The sequence below is a fragment of the Xiphias gladius genome, chromosome 12 (genome assembly GCF_016859285.1).
Source record: "Xiphias gladius isolate SHS-SW01 ecotype Sanya breed wild chromosome 12, ASM1685928v1, whole genome shotgun sequence".
Lineage (NCBI taxonomy): Eukaryota > Metazoa > Chordata > Actinopteri > Istiophoriformes > Xiphiidae > Xiphias > Xiphias gladius.
Genome location: NC_053411.1, coordinates 9,568,891 through 9,584,045, shown reverse-complemented (window position 1 = coordinate 9,584,045; position 15,155 = coordinate 9,568,891). Strand labels below are relative to the sequence as shown.

Here is a 15,155-nt window from a genome sequence, read left to right as displayed (position 1 = left end):
CAGGGACCTTGAAATTATGGAGGAGAACAGAGGGATGCGAGAGGTTGTGGGGGAGAAAAGAAAAGAACGGGGATGTTTAGTCTGGTGTTTGGCTGGACGTGATGGAGCACCAGTGAACAAAGAAAGAACAAAAGACCAGGAAATGGAAAAGGAGCTTTGATTAGTAGGGTGATCATTAAGAGGAGAGACCCCCTGATGAGACCAATCTCTAATTAGTGCTATATCCTCGACACTTGGCACCTCAACAAGTCTTTCAGACGTGTGCGTGACGCTGTGTGTGTGGGTTGCTGCTAGAGGAAACACTGAAGTAAAAGCTTTGCTTGGGTTATACAAATGGAAGTGCTTATGAACATTTCTAAAAGCTTGTTCAGCATGCACGAGTGTTTATTCCAACTTGTTGGAGCATAATGTTGTCTATAACTGAGAAAAAGCAAGGGAAATCCTGTATGTATTTTACAGAGCAGTTGCTACAGAACAAGGACCTGATAGATAACATCGGCTTATATAGCTATTAGTGGGTGAAAACACTTTCCACATGTCCAGATTCACCCCAGTCATACCACCATTTATCCACAATGGTAATCACTGCTTCCCTGGGCAATTGAACCACCTCTCAACCGGGAAAATAATCTCTTCTTTTTTTTTCTGTAGAGGGACCATTGTTAATCCCACAATTTATCATAAAAATCCATCTTATGTAAACATTATGTAACAGCAAATATGCAGCTAAATTGTTAATTACTGTTACATTTTATTAAATCAGGGAGGTTAACCTTTTATTATCCATCTGATAAAGTACAGCTGGACCATAATATTGATTGTCAAGTTTCCATTCGAATTGTATGATGATGATAACTAATTATATATAAAAAACAAACAAAAGAGCTGTTTAAGTGTTTGATATACTTCTGAAGACAAAAGTCAAATACAGTTCATTGCAACTGAACATTAATCTAATTATCTTATTTGTGATTTTACGTACATTTACCATGTTTTGCTACATATCAATATTAAAAATATTATTCTTATTAATATTCCAATATTATTTTTGAAACATATTGCCCAGCCTTGTAATCAAGTGCCTCCACTTCCTCACTCAGGCAGCCAACCAAAGTGAAGATGCTAATGATCAATCAGGTATTCAAAGTCCAACTGAAGTTAAACAGGTCTTTATCACAGCAGAGATTTTGACTTATCGTAACACAGGTGGTACATTGACATTGAGCCAGAATTCATAATACCAGGACCCTGAAACTAAAGAAGCTAAATGGAAAGTTAGATATCATTCATTTTATTATTGACACCCGTGTTTTTCCGACTGTGACACGTCAAAATGTCTTCTGTAAAAAAATGCCTTTTTGTATGATCTTTTGTCTGCTCCAGCATAGATTCCTGCTCCCTAAATCATATGTCCTGTTCTCTCCTTCTAGAAAAAAAAAAAAAAATGTACCCAAAATGGAGAAATTTGTGTTTCATAGTTTTTGGTTTCTTAGTTGTGCACCATGTGTGTGCAATCAGTCAGTCAGAATACTATTTATTCTCCATCTAGATCAGAAGTGTTTAGCCTGTAGCCAAACCATTTAATTCATTTAAACTACATTTGCATAACGGTAGCAGTAACATCACCATTCAATCCCAGGGGAAGAATCACTGACTTACAGCTTGACAGCAGCCTGCTACATAACACATGAAAATAAGAGCCTCGGACTTTGAACATCAACAACCCACATTAGTTTCTTAGCCAGCAAGTCCTCCAACCTAAACAACCATATAGGTCGTTTGTCCTACCCTCTGATACGATCAATAGGAGTGTCTCCTGAAACGGTGTCCCTACAGCGGCGGGCCTACCAGAACTCCGTTGTCATGGTTAAATAATAAACACACGGTAAAACTTGTGTCACAGTCACAGTTTGGTTATGTTTGGGCACAAAAACTACTTGGTTAGGCTTTGGGGATTACATTAATAAACACACAGTTAACGGGCATGGTTAAAATTAAAAAAAAAAAAAAAAACGTTGACTATCGGTTTCAAACGGGACAAGAACAGCGGCCTCCTTTGTCAAAGTCCTGGGTTTTGTCCAACCATCCAACCCACCCTCCTCCTCCTCCTCCTCCTCCTCCTCCTAATGCCACTCTATACTACACTTCCTACTGTCATTGGTTTGAAAGCTATAGGTACCAGGGCATGTTTGCTGACTTCTTTTTTTCTCCGTATCTCTACAGCAAATCAGCCTGCTGGCTAAGCTGTCAATCACATACTGACATGGACACGCCCACACATGGGCTTGATGCTTGTATATACACACAGACAGACACACACACACACATATATATATATATATATGTGTGTGTCTGTGTATATATATATATATATATATAAGTAAATACACATATACAGAGAGAAAATTTTTTAGTGCAAAAACTATTTGTGATTTCTGCTGGACTATAAGATCTAAGGGGTAAATCCCTTCAAAAGCAGGAAAATTCTGCAAAGCACAGTTTAAAAGCAATGTCTTGTGACAAGATCAATCTCTGCAAATTCCACCTGTGACTCTATAGTGCGAATCCGGTGTGTGAAATTTGTGACGGAAAGTCATGGTCATCAGAGCTTGCTGCATGGGTTTGGGAGTGGTCAGCTGTCAGTGAGTGATGAGATGGCATTACAGGTCCCGTTCACACATGGGAAGAAGTGGAGCCGGTCACTCAGGTGGGGGAAAGAGAAAAAAAACAAAAAAAACGCTGTCTGAACAAGCAGGCTAATGCTCACTGGCATTTCAGCAGGGAGCGAGGAGGGTGTGGTTGTGTGATGTATCTGCTGTCACGGTGTTGACTCCCACACTGGACCTGATGAACGTGGATTGGAAAGCTCAAGGGCAAAAAGCCACTAAACTTCCATGCAATCTGCTTAGCAGATTTACTGATAACATGAAATAGGGTGATCTACTCCTCAAGAAGCTTAAAAGTTGCTGAAAGATTATCCAAGGCAAAGAACTGCATGGATGCTTGTAAGATAGAGTGCTGATGATGTTTGAATACTGAGTGTGAGCAACTATCAAAGCAAAAGTACATTTGAGCAGCTGATACGTCAACCAATCAAACACACAATCAGCTGATAAGACAAAGACTGGAGGTGCATAACCAGCCACAGTGTCCACATTACAGCCATGCAGTCCCATCCTGGTACACACAGGTGGTGTTTACCTTAGGTGTGACCACTGAATAACAGGCCCTGTAATCACACCATATTATGCCCAAACGGCGATGCAAGCGATAGCCATGTGTAGAGTTTCAATTTCATGGCTTCACCTGCCAACACAGAAGGACAGAGATTGGTAGCAGGTGCTGAGTAAAACTTGCCAAAACAATTTATTCCATTATTCGATTAGAGCCCCCTGAACCTGCTAGGTGTGTTATTATTAGCAAAATGAAGTAAAACTAATTAAGTAAGCTGGAAATGAAAAAGCACATCACATGGCAAGTTACATGGTAAGTTTCAATGAGGAATAAGCTCAGGATTACACCACTCCGTTCAAATCAGAGAATTGATTGCATGATTATATGCCCTGGCTTAGCTTCCAAAGCGTGAGCCATATCTGACAGGGCTGAGCTGGATCCCACTGTGTGAGACAGGATTTTACATTGTCCTTATTAGCTACAAACAGTGGGGGGAACTAGTGGTTTATGTATAGCAACCGACTGCCAGCAGGTTTTCTTCCTTTGTTCTCGCACTCTCTTCTCGTCTCTGCCTTTGCGTCGCTCACTTTCCCTCCATCTCATTTGCCATACACACTGAATTGTCAATTTTGAATAGTGAACTTAACAGAAGTGTTTCCCTGAAAGGACGTGCAATTATTCCCTACCTCGTTTTTTTTTTTTAAGGATGATGGGTTTGACCACTTGCCTCGACCATATCATGTCAATTTGCCATGGCAGCTACACAGAAAGGCACATCTAATTACTGGAAGGAGAAGGTTGATGCCAGGGAGTAGGACAAGAAAGGCAACCGCAAGCCGTATCAACAAAGACTTTTTCAGTGGCAGAGCATGGCAACGCAGGTTTGAATGCACTCTCTTTTTTGACAAGTCAGAGAATTTGAGGGGCTACCAAGGGGATGTAAGCGCTTCATTACTGCTGAGGAAGAACACTGGGTGGGTTGGAGGTAGACACAATTGTGTTGACCTCTTATGAGCTCGACCTTTGGGTGGAGCTATTAAAGTGAAAGTTACATGGAGAGAAAAACAGAGCAAGCGAGGGGAGAATGGCTTTAACAGGGCCCTAAGAGAATAGTTGTGCAATTTCTCCGCTGAACCGTGGAAAGTCAAGGTGAGAGAGTGAGGCAGAGACAGATGTCAGCCATTGGAGCAGAGTCATGTTTATGAGTCATCATAAAGGGTCAGCACATCACTTCTGCCTGAGGGTAGCCTTACTAATCTGTAAAGTGCATGGGGGAGCATGCACAAACTGCTCTGGAACAAAGAGGAAATAGTCCTCTGGCAGATGAAAAATGAGTGCACGCTGATATTCACAGGGCTCTGTTATGACTTATGCGGGTAAATGCAAGCAAATTCTATTCAGTTTTATATATTAAGCAATTCATTTTTAATACAGTGGGTATCAATTTCTTTTTTTTATTATTTCACCTTTCTCTGATTGCTGTTTTATCTGCCTCATTGTTCAGTGTGATGCTATTTCCTCACACAAGTAACACATAGCTCATATCAAATAATTATTCTGACAGCAGGTCAAATGAAAATATGATGGATTTCCCTGTGCTGTGACACTGCCTCACAACACAGGCATACACTGGCACTGTTAGTGGTAACTGTAATATTTTTATTTCATTACAACTGATGGAGCAGATCAAATCGCAAATTAATAAAATCAGTATCATATCTGTGGCATGCGTCCGTCAATTTAGCATACTCCTCTGCTACTATTAACGGCAGACTGTACAATCTTGCCGGCTTATAAAGATATGGAGAACAGAGCGGTAATTTATCCTAAAAGAAAAGAAGTTCCCCAAGCAGAATACAAATAAAAGCTGTCATGGAAGGTGGCGGGGTGGCGGGAGGGGGGGCAGTTGAGATTGCAGAGGGAGGGAACAGGGGGGAGCAAATAAAGGGATATGGGGGAGGGGAGAGAGAGAGCAGTGGTAGCAATTAAAGGACAAAAGTGAGTAAGTGAAAGTGAGGCAGACTTGGAAGAAAAAGAGTATTAGGACAGAGAGGGAGAGCTTGTCAGCGGAATACAGAGTCCAGACTCCAGCACTGAAGGAGAGTTGGAGTCATGCGTGGCTGCTTCTCTTATTAAACACTCAAATCCTTCAGTCTGTCTCAAGAACTCGGTAAAGAGACTTGTGTAAAAGCCCATCCACAATTGAGCTGTGTTTTCTGAATCCTTACCCCTTCACCAATGTTACTCTCTGATTATTTATCACCAATTGCTGACCAGTTTTACCTATTTAGCTTTTTTTTGAGATTTCAATCCATTGAGTACACAATTAATTATGTAAAACAGGTTGTCATAAAAATTTAAGTCACGGAAACACAAAGAACTGTCTCTAAATATGGCTCATTCAAGCCAAAAGGATCTGGATCTGATTGCTTCCTTTGGGAGGTAAGAAATGGGAAGTAGTCCACTGGGCTGTCACAAATGAATTGCATTCACACCCTGTGATAAAATGCATCTCGAAATCCGTCTCCAGTGACCGCTAGTGATTACACTTTGCTTCCCCACTCAATATACAAATAAACGCCTACATGACTTCTGTAATGATAATGCGCTGCCAGCAGTATTTTCTTATCTTTCGATGGTTCTGGGAACAATCCATAGTTATACCACACAAGGTTCACTCATTTCCCTCCCCAGTGCACCCCTAATAGGCGTCCCCAATGTTAAAGCAACAAAAATGCCAGAAACAGTTTTCCAACAGTAACGGATGACTTTTCCATGTTTTGACTTGGCTTTTCTTGAGTATATTATTCAAATGAAGCTGCGAGGTGGGTAGTTGAGGCAACAGCTGAATGGGAATGCCATGTAACCCGCGGATTGGAGAGCAGACAGACGCTATTTTTGCATGGAGCCATAAGGCGTGTCCACCATATAGATTCAGAAAAGTGACATCATTTACCTTAGGTGGAAGAAACAGGATCAGGAGGGATGGGGATGGGAACAACAAAAGCCATCCAAACAGCAGGATCAGAACAAGGGCAGAACAATATAAAAGAAATCACCCCAGTGTCACCCTCTAGTGGACAATGACCACTATCTGACTATTATCAAAGAGAGAAAAACTGCCCCTAAAGGGCACGATTACCATCACTATGCCAGGTAAACAATGGCATGCTGGATTACCAATCGGATTAGGTGGAAATACTGTATAAACTGCTAAGAGCTTAATGGAACAATTTTGAACTAAAAGTTAATATTTGGCAAATAATGCAAAACATGCTGTGAGTGTTTCAATACTGAAAGGAACAAAACCCTAAAACTATAGGGTTGATTAAAGTTGTGTTACTGCCAGCTGCACTACCTTTAGTTGGGTCAGTGTTGGACATGGACACCTAGGAAAGACACTGACAGCGAGTGGCTGAGATAGCAAAATGCGCAAACTGCAAGGAGTCAGATACGAAACAGGCATCTGCCAGCTCAAGATAGATAGGTAGAAATGGTTTTTACTTCACAACATGGAAGCTCCTGTCAGGCAGAATGCTGAGGGAGCCATGCCGGGACATCAAATGTTAAAAAGATGGTTTTGATTTGATTATTTGAGTTTGCTTGTACCCAGCAGCTGCAGGCTACACAGATAAATGCCCATGACCAAATATTTTCCAGTTTTATATCTTTTCTGAGCAAGCAACACAAAATGTCAGGATTCTGGCACGCAAAATGATTGTGACTTTGAAGCTCCACTTCAAAGGTCATTATAAAACAATACCTAAGGTCATATGGCAATGTCCATTCCACTTCCTCTGGCCTTACCTGGACTTCCTCTCTGTCTGTGCATCCTGTTACCCCACACTGATCCTTCCAATCCCTGCCCAAATGTTTCCACTCAAGTTATGCGCAGCCTGACGGTGTCTTTCACCTGCTGCACTAATTAAATCCTTTTTATTTACTCTCTTCTGAGATACCTTGATAGTCTGAACATTAACTGGCATCCACTGAGCTGAACTGAACTGAAAACAAGTATGTTTCATTTTGATGAAAGTCAAGTGGCCTTTCCTGCTGCCACACTAACAGAGACACGACATGATCAGACATGATTCCTCAAAGATATTAAAAGTGCTGTGAACTGGGGGAGCTGATGGGAAGGTTGTGACAAGTACCATCTAAAAATGAAACATAGCTAATACTATCTCTGACTGAATACATTAATATATATGCAGTTTTATTCTTTTTAGGATTTTGCTGACAACATTTTTCCCACACAGCAGCATTATTCTGGGTAAAAAATCTACATCGGGCTCGAATTATCCACCTGTCGTATCACCTTAATACGGTATCTGTAGTATATACCTAGGATATGTTTATCACCAAAAAAAATGCACAACCAGTATTCCACAGAGGATGTTTAGTGTAAGCTGGCACACTGCTGACACAATTGATGCCATACAGGATGAATAAAATGAAGAAAACGTTAATCGCCTGTCAGTTACAAAAAACTGTATCGCATTGATGGGCAAACATTGCTCCCCGCTGATATACTGTCTTGTTTTTCACACGTAAACAACACTGTCAATAATATTTCCTGTACTCATACTGGGTGTTGTGTTTTTCAGATCACAGGAATCATCACTTGTCTTCACATCCACTGCTGCATCTTAATCTGTCCCACCAGACAGGATGATACATTTGAGGTATTTGATATTTTGTGTTGTTGATGAGTCACTGCTGTTAAGAGGAAATTCAATGGCTAGGAGCATTAGGCAGTGCTTAGTGTGAGTGAGAGAGAATGAAGGAATACATACTGTAAGGTACACATTCATATTGGACTTCCAGATATTTGTAGGTTCCGGGACAAGGGTCAGGAAATACGTCTGGTCCAGCCACGACAGCACACTGGGTCCGGTTATTACATCTGAAAACAGAGAAAAGGTCATTTTAAATTAAATTTAAAAAATTGCACCAATAGCAACAGCAGACAACTCTGCCCTTCGGATTGGACGCATTATAGAGGAGTACATTAGTTAGATGTTTAGTGTGTGGTTAATGAAGTTGAAAGTATTTAATTCTGTAGTAGAAATTATGAAGATAATGAAGTTCTGCTGTTCTGCTGATTCATCCAGTCTCTTCTCTTAAATATATATGAACTCAGTATGATTTCTATAATTGGATATTTTAAAGGGATGCTGGACCATTTTTACACATCGGGTTCAGGTTAACTGTCATGGATATCAGGCTACTACTCAACCAGTGAAAAGGGCTGTATAATGTCTTTTCTGTCTCTGGAGGGATTGCTCCAAAGCAAAAAAACAAAACAAAAACAACATCATTATGTCACTGGTCTTAGAGACATGTTTTTTTAACAGAAAGCCTGTGTTACAAACTGGAGTTGTGGAGTTTGAAAGAACAGCAAAGAAAATCCAGTGAAAGACACTGTCAAATTGCCCTTTGTTGATCACCATTTAAAATATGACTCTTGTAAGTCCCCCAACTTTATGGAAGTGAAATACTACAGTAAATCACTGGAGAACCCATTTAAACCTGAGGTGGTTGATCAGGGACTAAGATTTGAGGCCATTTTGGAATTTTTGAGAATAAAGGCTGGATGTGTTGTGGTCAGCTGTAGATTGACTAAAAAACAAATGAAGGTTGTCAAAAAGGGTTAAGATATGGCACAGATTTGAGAAGACTGTTTTGAAAAGTACCACTTTTTTGCCACTTTGTATTGAAAAATGGGGATTCATTCTGATGGGTTAAGATGGATAGGGATATAAATATACAGTATAGGGTTAGAGATATACGTATAAGTACTCATAGTATATATCTCCTGTCTTTCCTGATGCAACAGTAATGTTTATTGGGTTCACTGTATTAAGGACAAATCTTTAATCATGAATTTTTCTTCTTCATTTCTTTTTTAAATTCACACTTTTTTAATGTATTATCATTATTATTTTTATCATTATTAATAGCAGTATTAGTAGTGGTAGTAGTATATTTTCCCACCGTATTACAATTATTAACATTCTCGATGATACGAGTTCTCACAATAGCACCTATAACAGTTTAAACATGATAAAGGGGTAGGGGGTTATGAACCCAGTATTGAAGCTGTCAATACATTTAATTAATGTTTAAAGTATTACATTTAAAAGATACATTTGGAAAAGTTGGTTGCTGTGTTGAATGGTCTATTTTAGGAATTTTCTTGCAAACTCTTTTATACAGTGTAAGATTAAATACTGTATGTTGTATAAGCTGTTTTGAAAAGTCCCCGATACCACCCAGATTGACTCAATAGAAGTAAGGACAAGGGAATAAACCATGATGTATTGGAGCAGAGTTGTGTGACATGTTTAATTTCAAGAGATTATGAAGTTCACCCTTCTTTTTTAAGGTTCAGAAGTCAATGTCATGGTTAAATTCATCTGTCTGTTGAGGAGTAAAGTTGGAAGTCATGGACCCTCAACCAGGCTTTAAAGCACGTACAGGTTACATTGTTATTACTGCATGATGGATAGTGGTGCTGGTGATGGAGGAGGGGGGTAGAAACAATCAACTGAGTGCGAAATCAGCTCCGGCGTGAAATGTAGGTCTTCATTAAAAAACACAATTACAGTGCCGGTGGTCTTCTAATGTGCCATTTTGTTTTTGGCAGTCATCAATCAAAGCCACTTCATATGCACCGAGAGCCTTTCACCAGAAATAATAGCAACACTTATCTCACAACATTAACTTTTAAACGTTTTGTCAGGTATTGATCTGGCTGTGCTCTGCATCTGTTTGCAAAATGAAAACCAGAACATGAAGGCTGGTCCAGTTTCTATTTGAATACCCACTGTGTATGCGATCTTATTGAGGTCTGATGCTGTTAGCTACAGTATATACAGGATTGCCATCCATCAAATCTATACTCATTTAGAGACTATGATTATCTTGCAATATATAAAAGGTATTTATTCCCCCGCAAGGCCGTTCAAAGTGTAAGTCTTGTGAAGGTCAAGGCAGGGTCTGACACAATGATTCATACACCACAATTAAAGGATTCTCTACACCTTAATTAACATTGATTGGCTGCCGACTAATCAATCGAACCAGTGAGGGACAAGCAAAAAGGGGCCCATCTCATTTCCAGCCGACCCAGTAATGAGATATGGTCTGCCAAGTCTCCCTCATGTGAGCTATATGGGTTCATGAACCCACCCCTACCCACACTGCCCCCTCACCCTCTGTCACTCACTCACTCACTCACTCACTCACTCACTCACTCACTCACTCACTCACTCACCCCAGTCAGCTGTCTGTGGTTTGTCCCTGCCTATGAAGAGTTAATTCCCAGGCAGTAAATGCCAGTCAAATAAATATGGGGTCAAGCCCATGAAACTGAGAAACAATTATAGAGGCAGCCCTCTCACCTCTGCACCCTTCCCCCTCACTACCATCTCTGGTTTATTCTGTTTAGACCTGGGTGGTTGGGGGGTGAGGGAAGGTGTGTGTGTGTGTGTGTGTGTGTGTGTGTGTGTGGCGGGGGAGGTTGCAATCAGCGGGTGAGAACACAAGTTAAGATTAAGTGTCACATAGAATTAGAAGTGAGATGGATAGAAGAGATGTAACTAGCCAGAGGTTGGAGCAGAGACACAAACACTTGCATGAATGGACATGGACATGTACACACATACGGTTCATTTTCTGCTGCATACTGTAGATATTGTTGTTGGCTGGCTTTACCGAGCACTTTCCCTCTTGTTTGTTATTGTAAACCATTAAAATAGAAAACATGAATACATTTTAGAATCAACAATGCTGCCCTGGAAGTTAAGATATGACCAAATCTGGAATTTTAATCATAGTTTGTAATAACTTCCTCTTGAGGGATTAAACATTATAATGTGTATTTAACGTGGATTGCAAACTTAATCCCAGCCTTAACATCTATCTTGACCCATATTCAAAATCCCTTTTATCACTGCTGTGCATTTTTACCTCTGCACACGCAGCCACAAATAACACCTGATCAGTTTTCAGTTAGTGTCCTGAAGGCACCTACACATTGCAAGGAAATACAATAAGGTGGTGAAATAATTACAATTAAATGTATTAAGCACAAATCAATGGCAGAGTAGGAGGGGGATCAATAGCGGGAGAAGCTGCCCACACCACGTGCCACAACGACTTTACAATTACCAATTAGGTGGTAATCAGGATTTCATCAGAAACTTGGCTCTGATGGAGCCCTTTGAACTAGCAAAGGGAGAGGGAAATGGATTCATTTTTGATTGATGTATTCAGATATCTACTTAGTTTACATATGCACTATAGGAGGAAGTAGACAGCAGGTGGTTGGATGGTACTGCACGCTCTCACTGGCTGGAAGCTTCAGTTCCACAAACAAATGATAAGCAAAAGGATACACATAAAGCAGTAGTAAATAAATTATCAACGATCTACTTCACATAAGACAAGAGCAAATGATAAAGGATTACATGGTCATCTGGATATAACGCTCTATCAGAGGAAACACCTCAAAAAGAGGAGAAAAAAAACTTGATTTTGCAATTTATCCTCCAATGGCCCCTTTTTAGCTGCATTTCCGCTTTTCCTCCCTTATAGCTTTTTCCTCCTGTTCCCTTGTCTGCTGTTTGTTATAACTGGCAGATTAGAGCTCAGACTGCCAGCTGACGGGGGGAGATGTGGCACAAAGCACCAGAGCCCTATGTAAGCACAAACTGTAATCACTATAATCGCTGGCTGATCCCACTGCTGCCTCTGATGACAGTAAGTGCGTTGACTCCCCTATGTCTATTGACCACTGACACAGGACAAAAATAAATAGATGAATGAATGATTGGGTTAAGGAATTAATCAATAAAAAAAAGATTGAAAAAAGTCTAAGATAGGGACAGTGCAGATGCTGTCAAAGCAGACAGATTTGTCCATGTTGGAGAGTAATAAAAGAGAATTGGTGCGCACCATTGTTCCCTTTCAGAATTCAAGTGATTTATAGCGGGAGGAAAATACCATCCAAGTGGAAGGAGAGAAAGGTTCGACAGTTTTTAAAAGTTCAGGTGGAGAAAAAAAAATGCTATGCTAAATCTGCTTCCAACGTGACAAATTGCTTTGAGTGATTTTCTATAAAATCCATATCAAAGAAGTTTGCCTGAAGTAAGTCAAATAAGAACAGAGACGGTTCAGCTGACGTTCTGCACTGAGGAGACGTCTCTGGAGTTCTTCCACATTTCGTACATGTTTGATGAGACAGTCCCTGTCAGTGAGCGCAGACTCTCCATTTGCTTTCAGTTAAAAAGAGTAAACACATCCAAACTGCCTCACCTCCAAGAAATCCACACACATATTGGTATCAGTTCTCATGTGAAGATGAGAAAAAGATGCACAGGTTGCTTTAGGGACCGAGAATGTGTGCTTGTGGGTAAAGACAAAGTGCATGTTTGTGTTTTTTTGTTTTATGTGTACACTGCAGTGTGAGTCTGTCTGTGCGTGCCAGGCTGTGTACACGCTTGTAAGAGTTTGTATTTGTAAGAGAAGGGAGGGGAGTGGGGGGGGGGGAGTGACGGACGGGTCAATATCCACATCGCTCTGCTGGGACCCATTACGCTTTAGTGATGGTCTTCGCCACCCACGGTCGACTTCATTCATTATCTTTCCCAGCTGCACGCCACAGCATCCATCTTTTTTCATTCAGCCTGTCTTCGGGCCCAGCATAAAAAAAAAAATAAAAAAAAAAACAACCTTTAAAACTCCCATGAAAACCTCAAGAAAATGTTAGAAGGAGGGAAGCAATGGCTTTCAGCGCTGTGCATTTAGCTCTTGAGTAAAACCAGTAATAAATGGAAACAGCTGAGTGTTGATTAGTGCAGCTCCTTAACAGAAAGACGAATTATCAGTTGAAATCCCTTTGGAAGCCAATTGTTCAGATAGAAAAGCTTATTAAGGAGCATATATATTAAGTTTTCTGTTGTGGAGCTGCAATAGAATGTAACATAATGTATCTTTTATTCAGTATGTTCCGATTATTTGGAGTTACTTCAAAGATACCCCAAGCTGGGGATTATCAAATAAACTCTAACAACCATGCTAATGCTCTCTAAGTGCTCAGGAGGGTTGGGTGTGTGTGATTAAATTCAGTGAAATTGGAATGATTTTATTAACTCCTCCTGTAAGCACGTCGGATCCGTACTCAACAAGAGGGGTTTTAAGTGAGAAAATTGTTGCAGACAGAAATATTTAATTCAGGTGTTGTTGTTAGTCACTACAGCTGGAAAGTGGCATAGGGGTGTGACATCTGCTCTACTATTCGGTGTATCAGCGCAGTGCCCAGTCGCACCAGAAAGTACCACAGCAAAATTAATTTGCGCTTTCTCGTAAAATGCTACTGGAAGCTTGTCGTCATAGTGGGTACTTGCATTTTCTCCAGTGGCTTCCATTGGTTGTGATTAGTTTTATATGGTGGACAAACAGATATGAAAATGAAATCTCTGTTGGTGTTGCTTCTCATCTGGTAAGAAAGGTTATACTGTATAAAATTGGACGGTGCAGCACAGCTAATATGATAGCTCCCTCCATTTTCGACTCTCACTTTCTCTCCATCAGTATTGCAAAGCCAGTTTGCAATCGATCAGCGGTACAAATTTGCATGTCAAAGTCCATCCAAAGTTGAACTCTACTTGAAAGTACTGCACAGATTTACTCTGGCTCTATTAATGAATCTATAGATGCTGTCGACCTAATTGAAATAAACTGATTCCACCAATTTTATCCATCAAAGTCTGTTTAGATGTTTTTGGAGAGTACTACTGCATGTGTGAGAAAAGTGGAATTATGTCTTTTCTGGCTCCAGAGGGAGCTGCACAAGGCCAAGTCATCTCACTTGAGTCAGCGTTGGTTGTTGCTGGAGTTTAAAAATGAAAAATAAATAAATAAAATCTGGGGATGTGGCATTAAAAAGAACTGAGCTTAACAGATCTCTTTAGCCCACTGTCCATCTCTGCTTGAAGCTCGAAGCTATTTTAGCTGCTTCTAGCATAACACAACTGAATTTCCAACCTAACTGTTGGTGGCTGAGGTGCATTGTGGGTAATGTAGGTGCCAGGTTTGGTTAGCCAGCATGAAATGCATGGAATAAGAAAAAGACGATATCTCAGGTCTCCTCTTCCAAGCAGTGCATATTGCAAAAATGTTTTGCTCAAAATGTAATATACACACAAATGGAGGGACAGACAAACACAAATAACAGCCTGGCTCTATAATCGAATTCCCTAAGGTGATATACCAATTTACCAAACAGCCTTTAAATCATGAGATGCCAGTCGAGATTTAGCCAGTCTTTTTTATGAAATATATATATTAGAATTTTGTTACCTCAAAAAAATTATATTCCAAATCCAGCCACTGAGACTGCTGATTGTAAATACAACAGTAGTTTCTTTGTCTCGGTAGCATTTGAATGCATCAACACAATTTTGCAGTAAACAGAGTCATATGAATATATCAATCATCACAGAAGAAAATCCTACATCTTCATATGGAATCCGTCTGAGGATTCCCACTGATTATGTGAGAAGTTATGAAAAAGCTGCACTAGCTTATCTTTCCTTTGTATAGGACTGTTCTGTTTTCAGTCTCTCTTTTGACATTCAATCTTGTACTTTATATGTACTGTTATATGTACTCGCAGCGGCACGCATCACAGAGTCTACATACTGTGTTGCTGGCAACTCACCAGCTTTATGTTTGAGGGTAACATGTAGCACCCTTGTATGTACAATATATGCTGAAGATTTTCATTCATTTCCGCTAAAGAGTTTCCTTTCTGGTGTCTAGATTCATTTTTACCACCCCCCAGTAAGAGGTACCCCATTAAAACTACAGTTTGTGAGTGAGTCTGAAGTAATGCAGGATTTTTATATACATATTGAAACACCCTACACACAGATACTTTGCGCTTGTATGCAGAAGCAGACTTCTGTCTATAT

General features: G+C 40.2%; 1 protein-coding gene across 6 annotated transcripts in view; it reads right to left on the bottom strand.

The window, feature by feature from the left end:
- The window catches only part of LOC120797388 (adhesion G protein-coupled receptor L3-like), a 212,250-nt gene that overhangs the window by 94,404 nt on the left and 102,691 nt on the right, over nucleotides 1-15,155 (bottom strand). For all 6 annotated transcript variants that reach the window (XM_040141016.1, XM_040141010.1, XM_040141014.1 and 3 more), the window contains exon 5: nucleotides 7,971-8,080. In XM_040141016.1, the coding sequence (XP_039996950.1) occupies nucleotides 7,971-8,080 (110 nt within the window). The remainder of the gene's footprint in view (nucleotides 1-7,970; nucleotides 8,081-15,155) is intronic.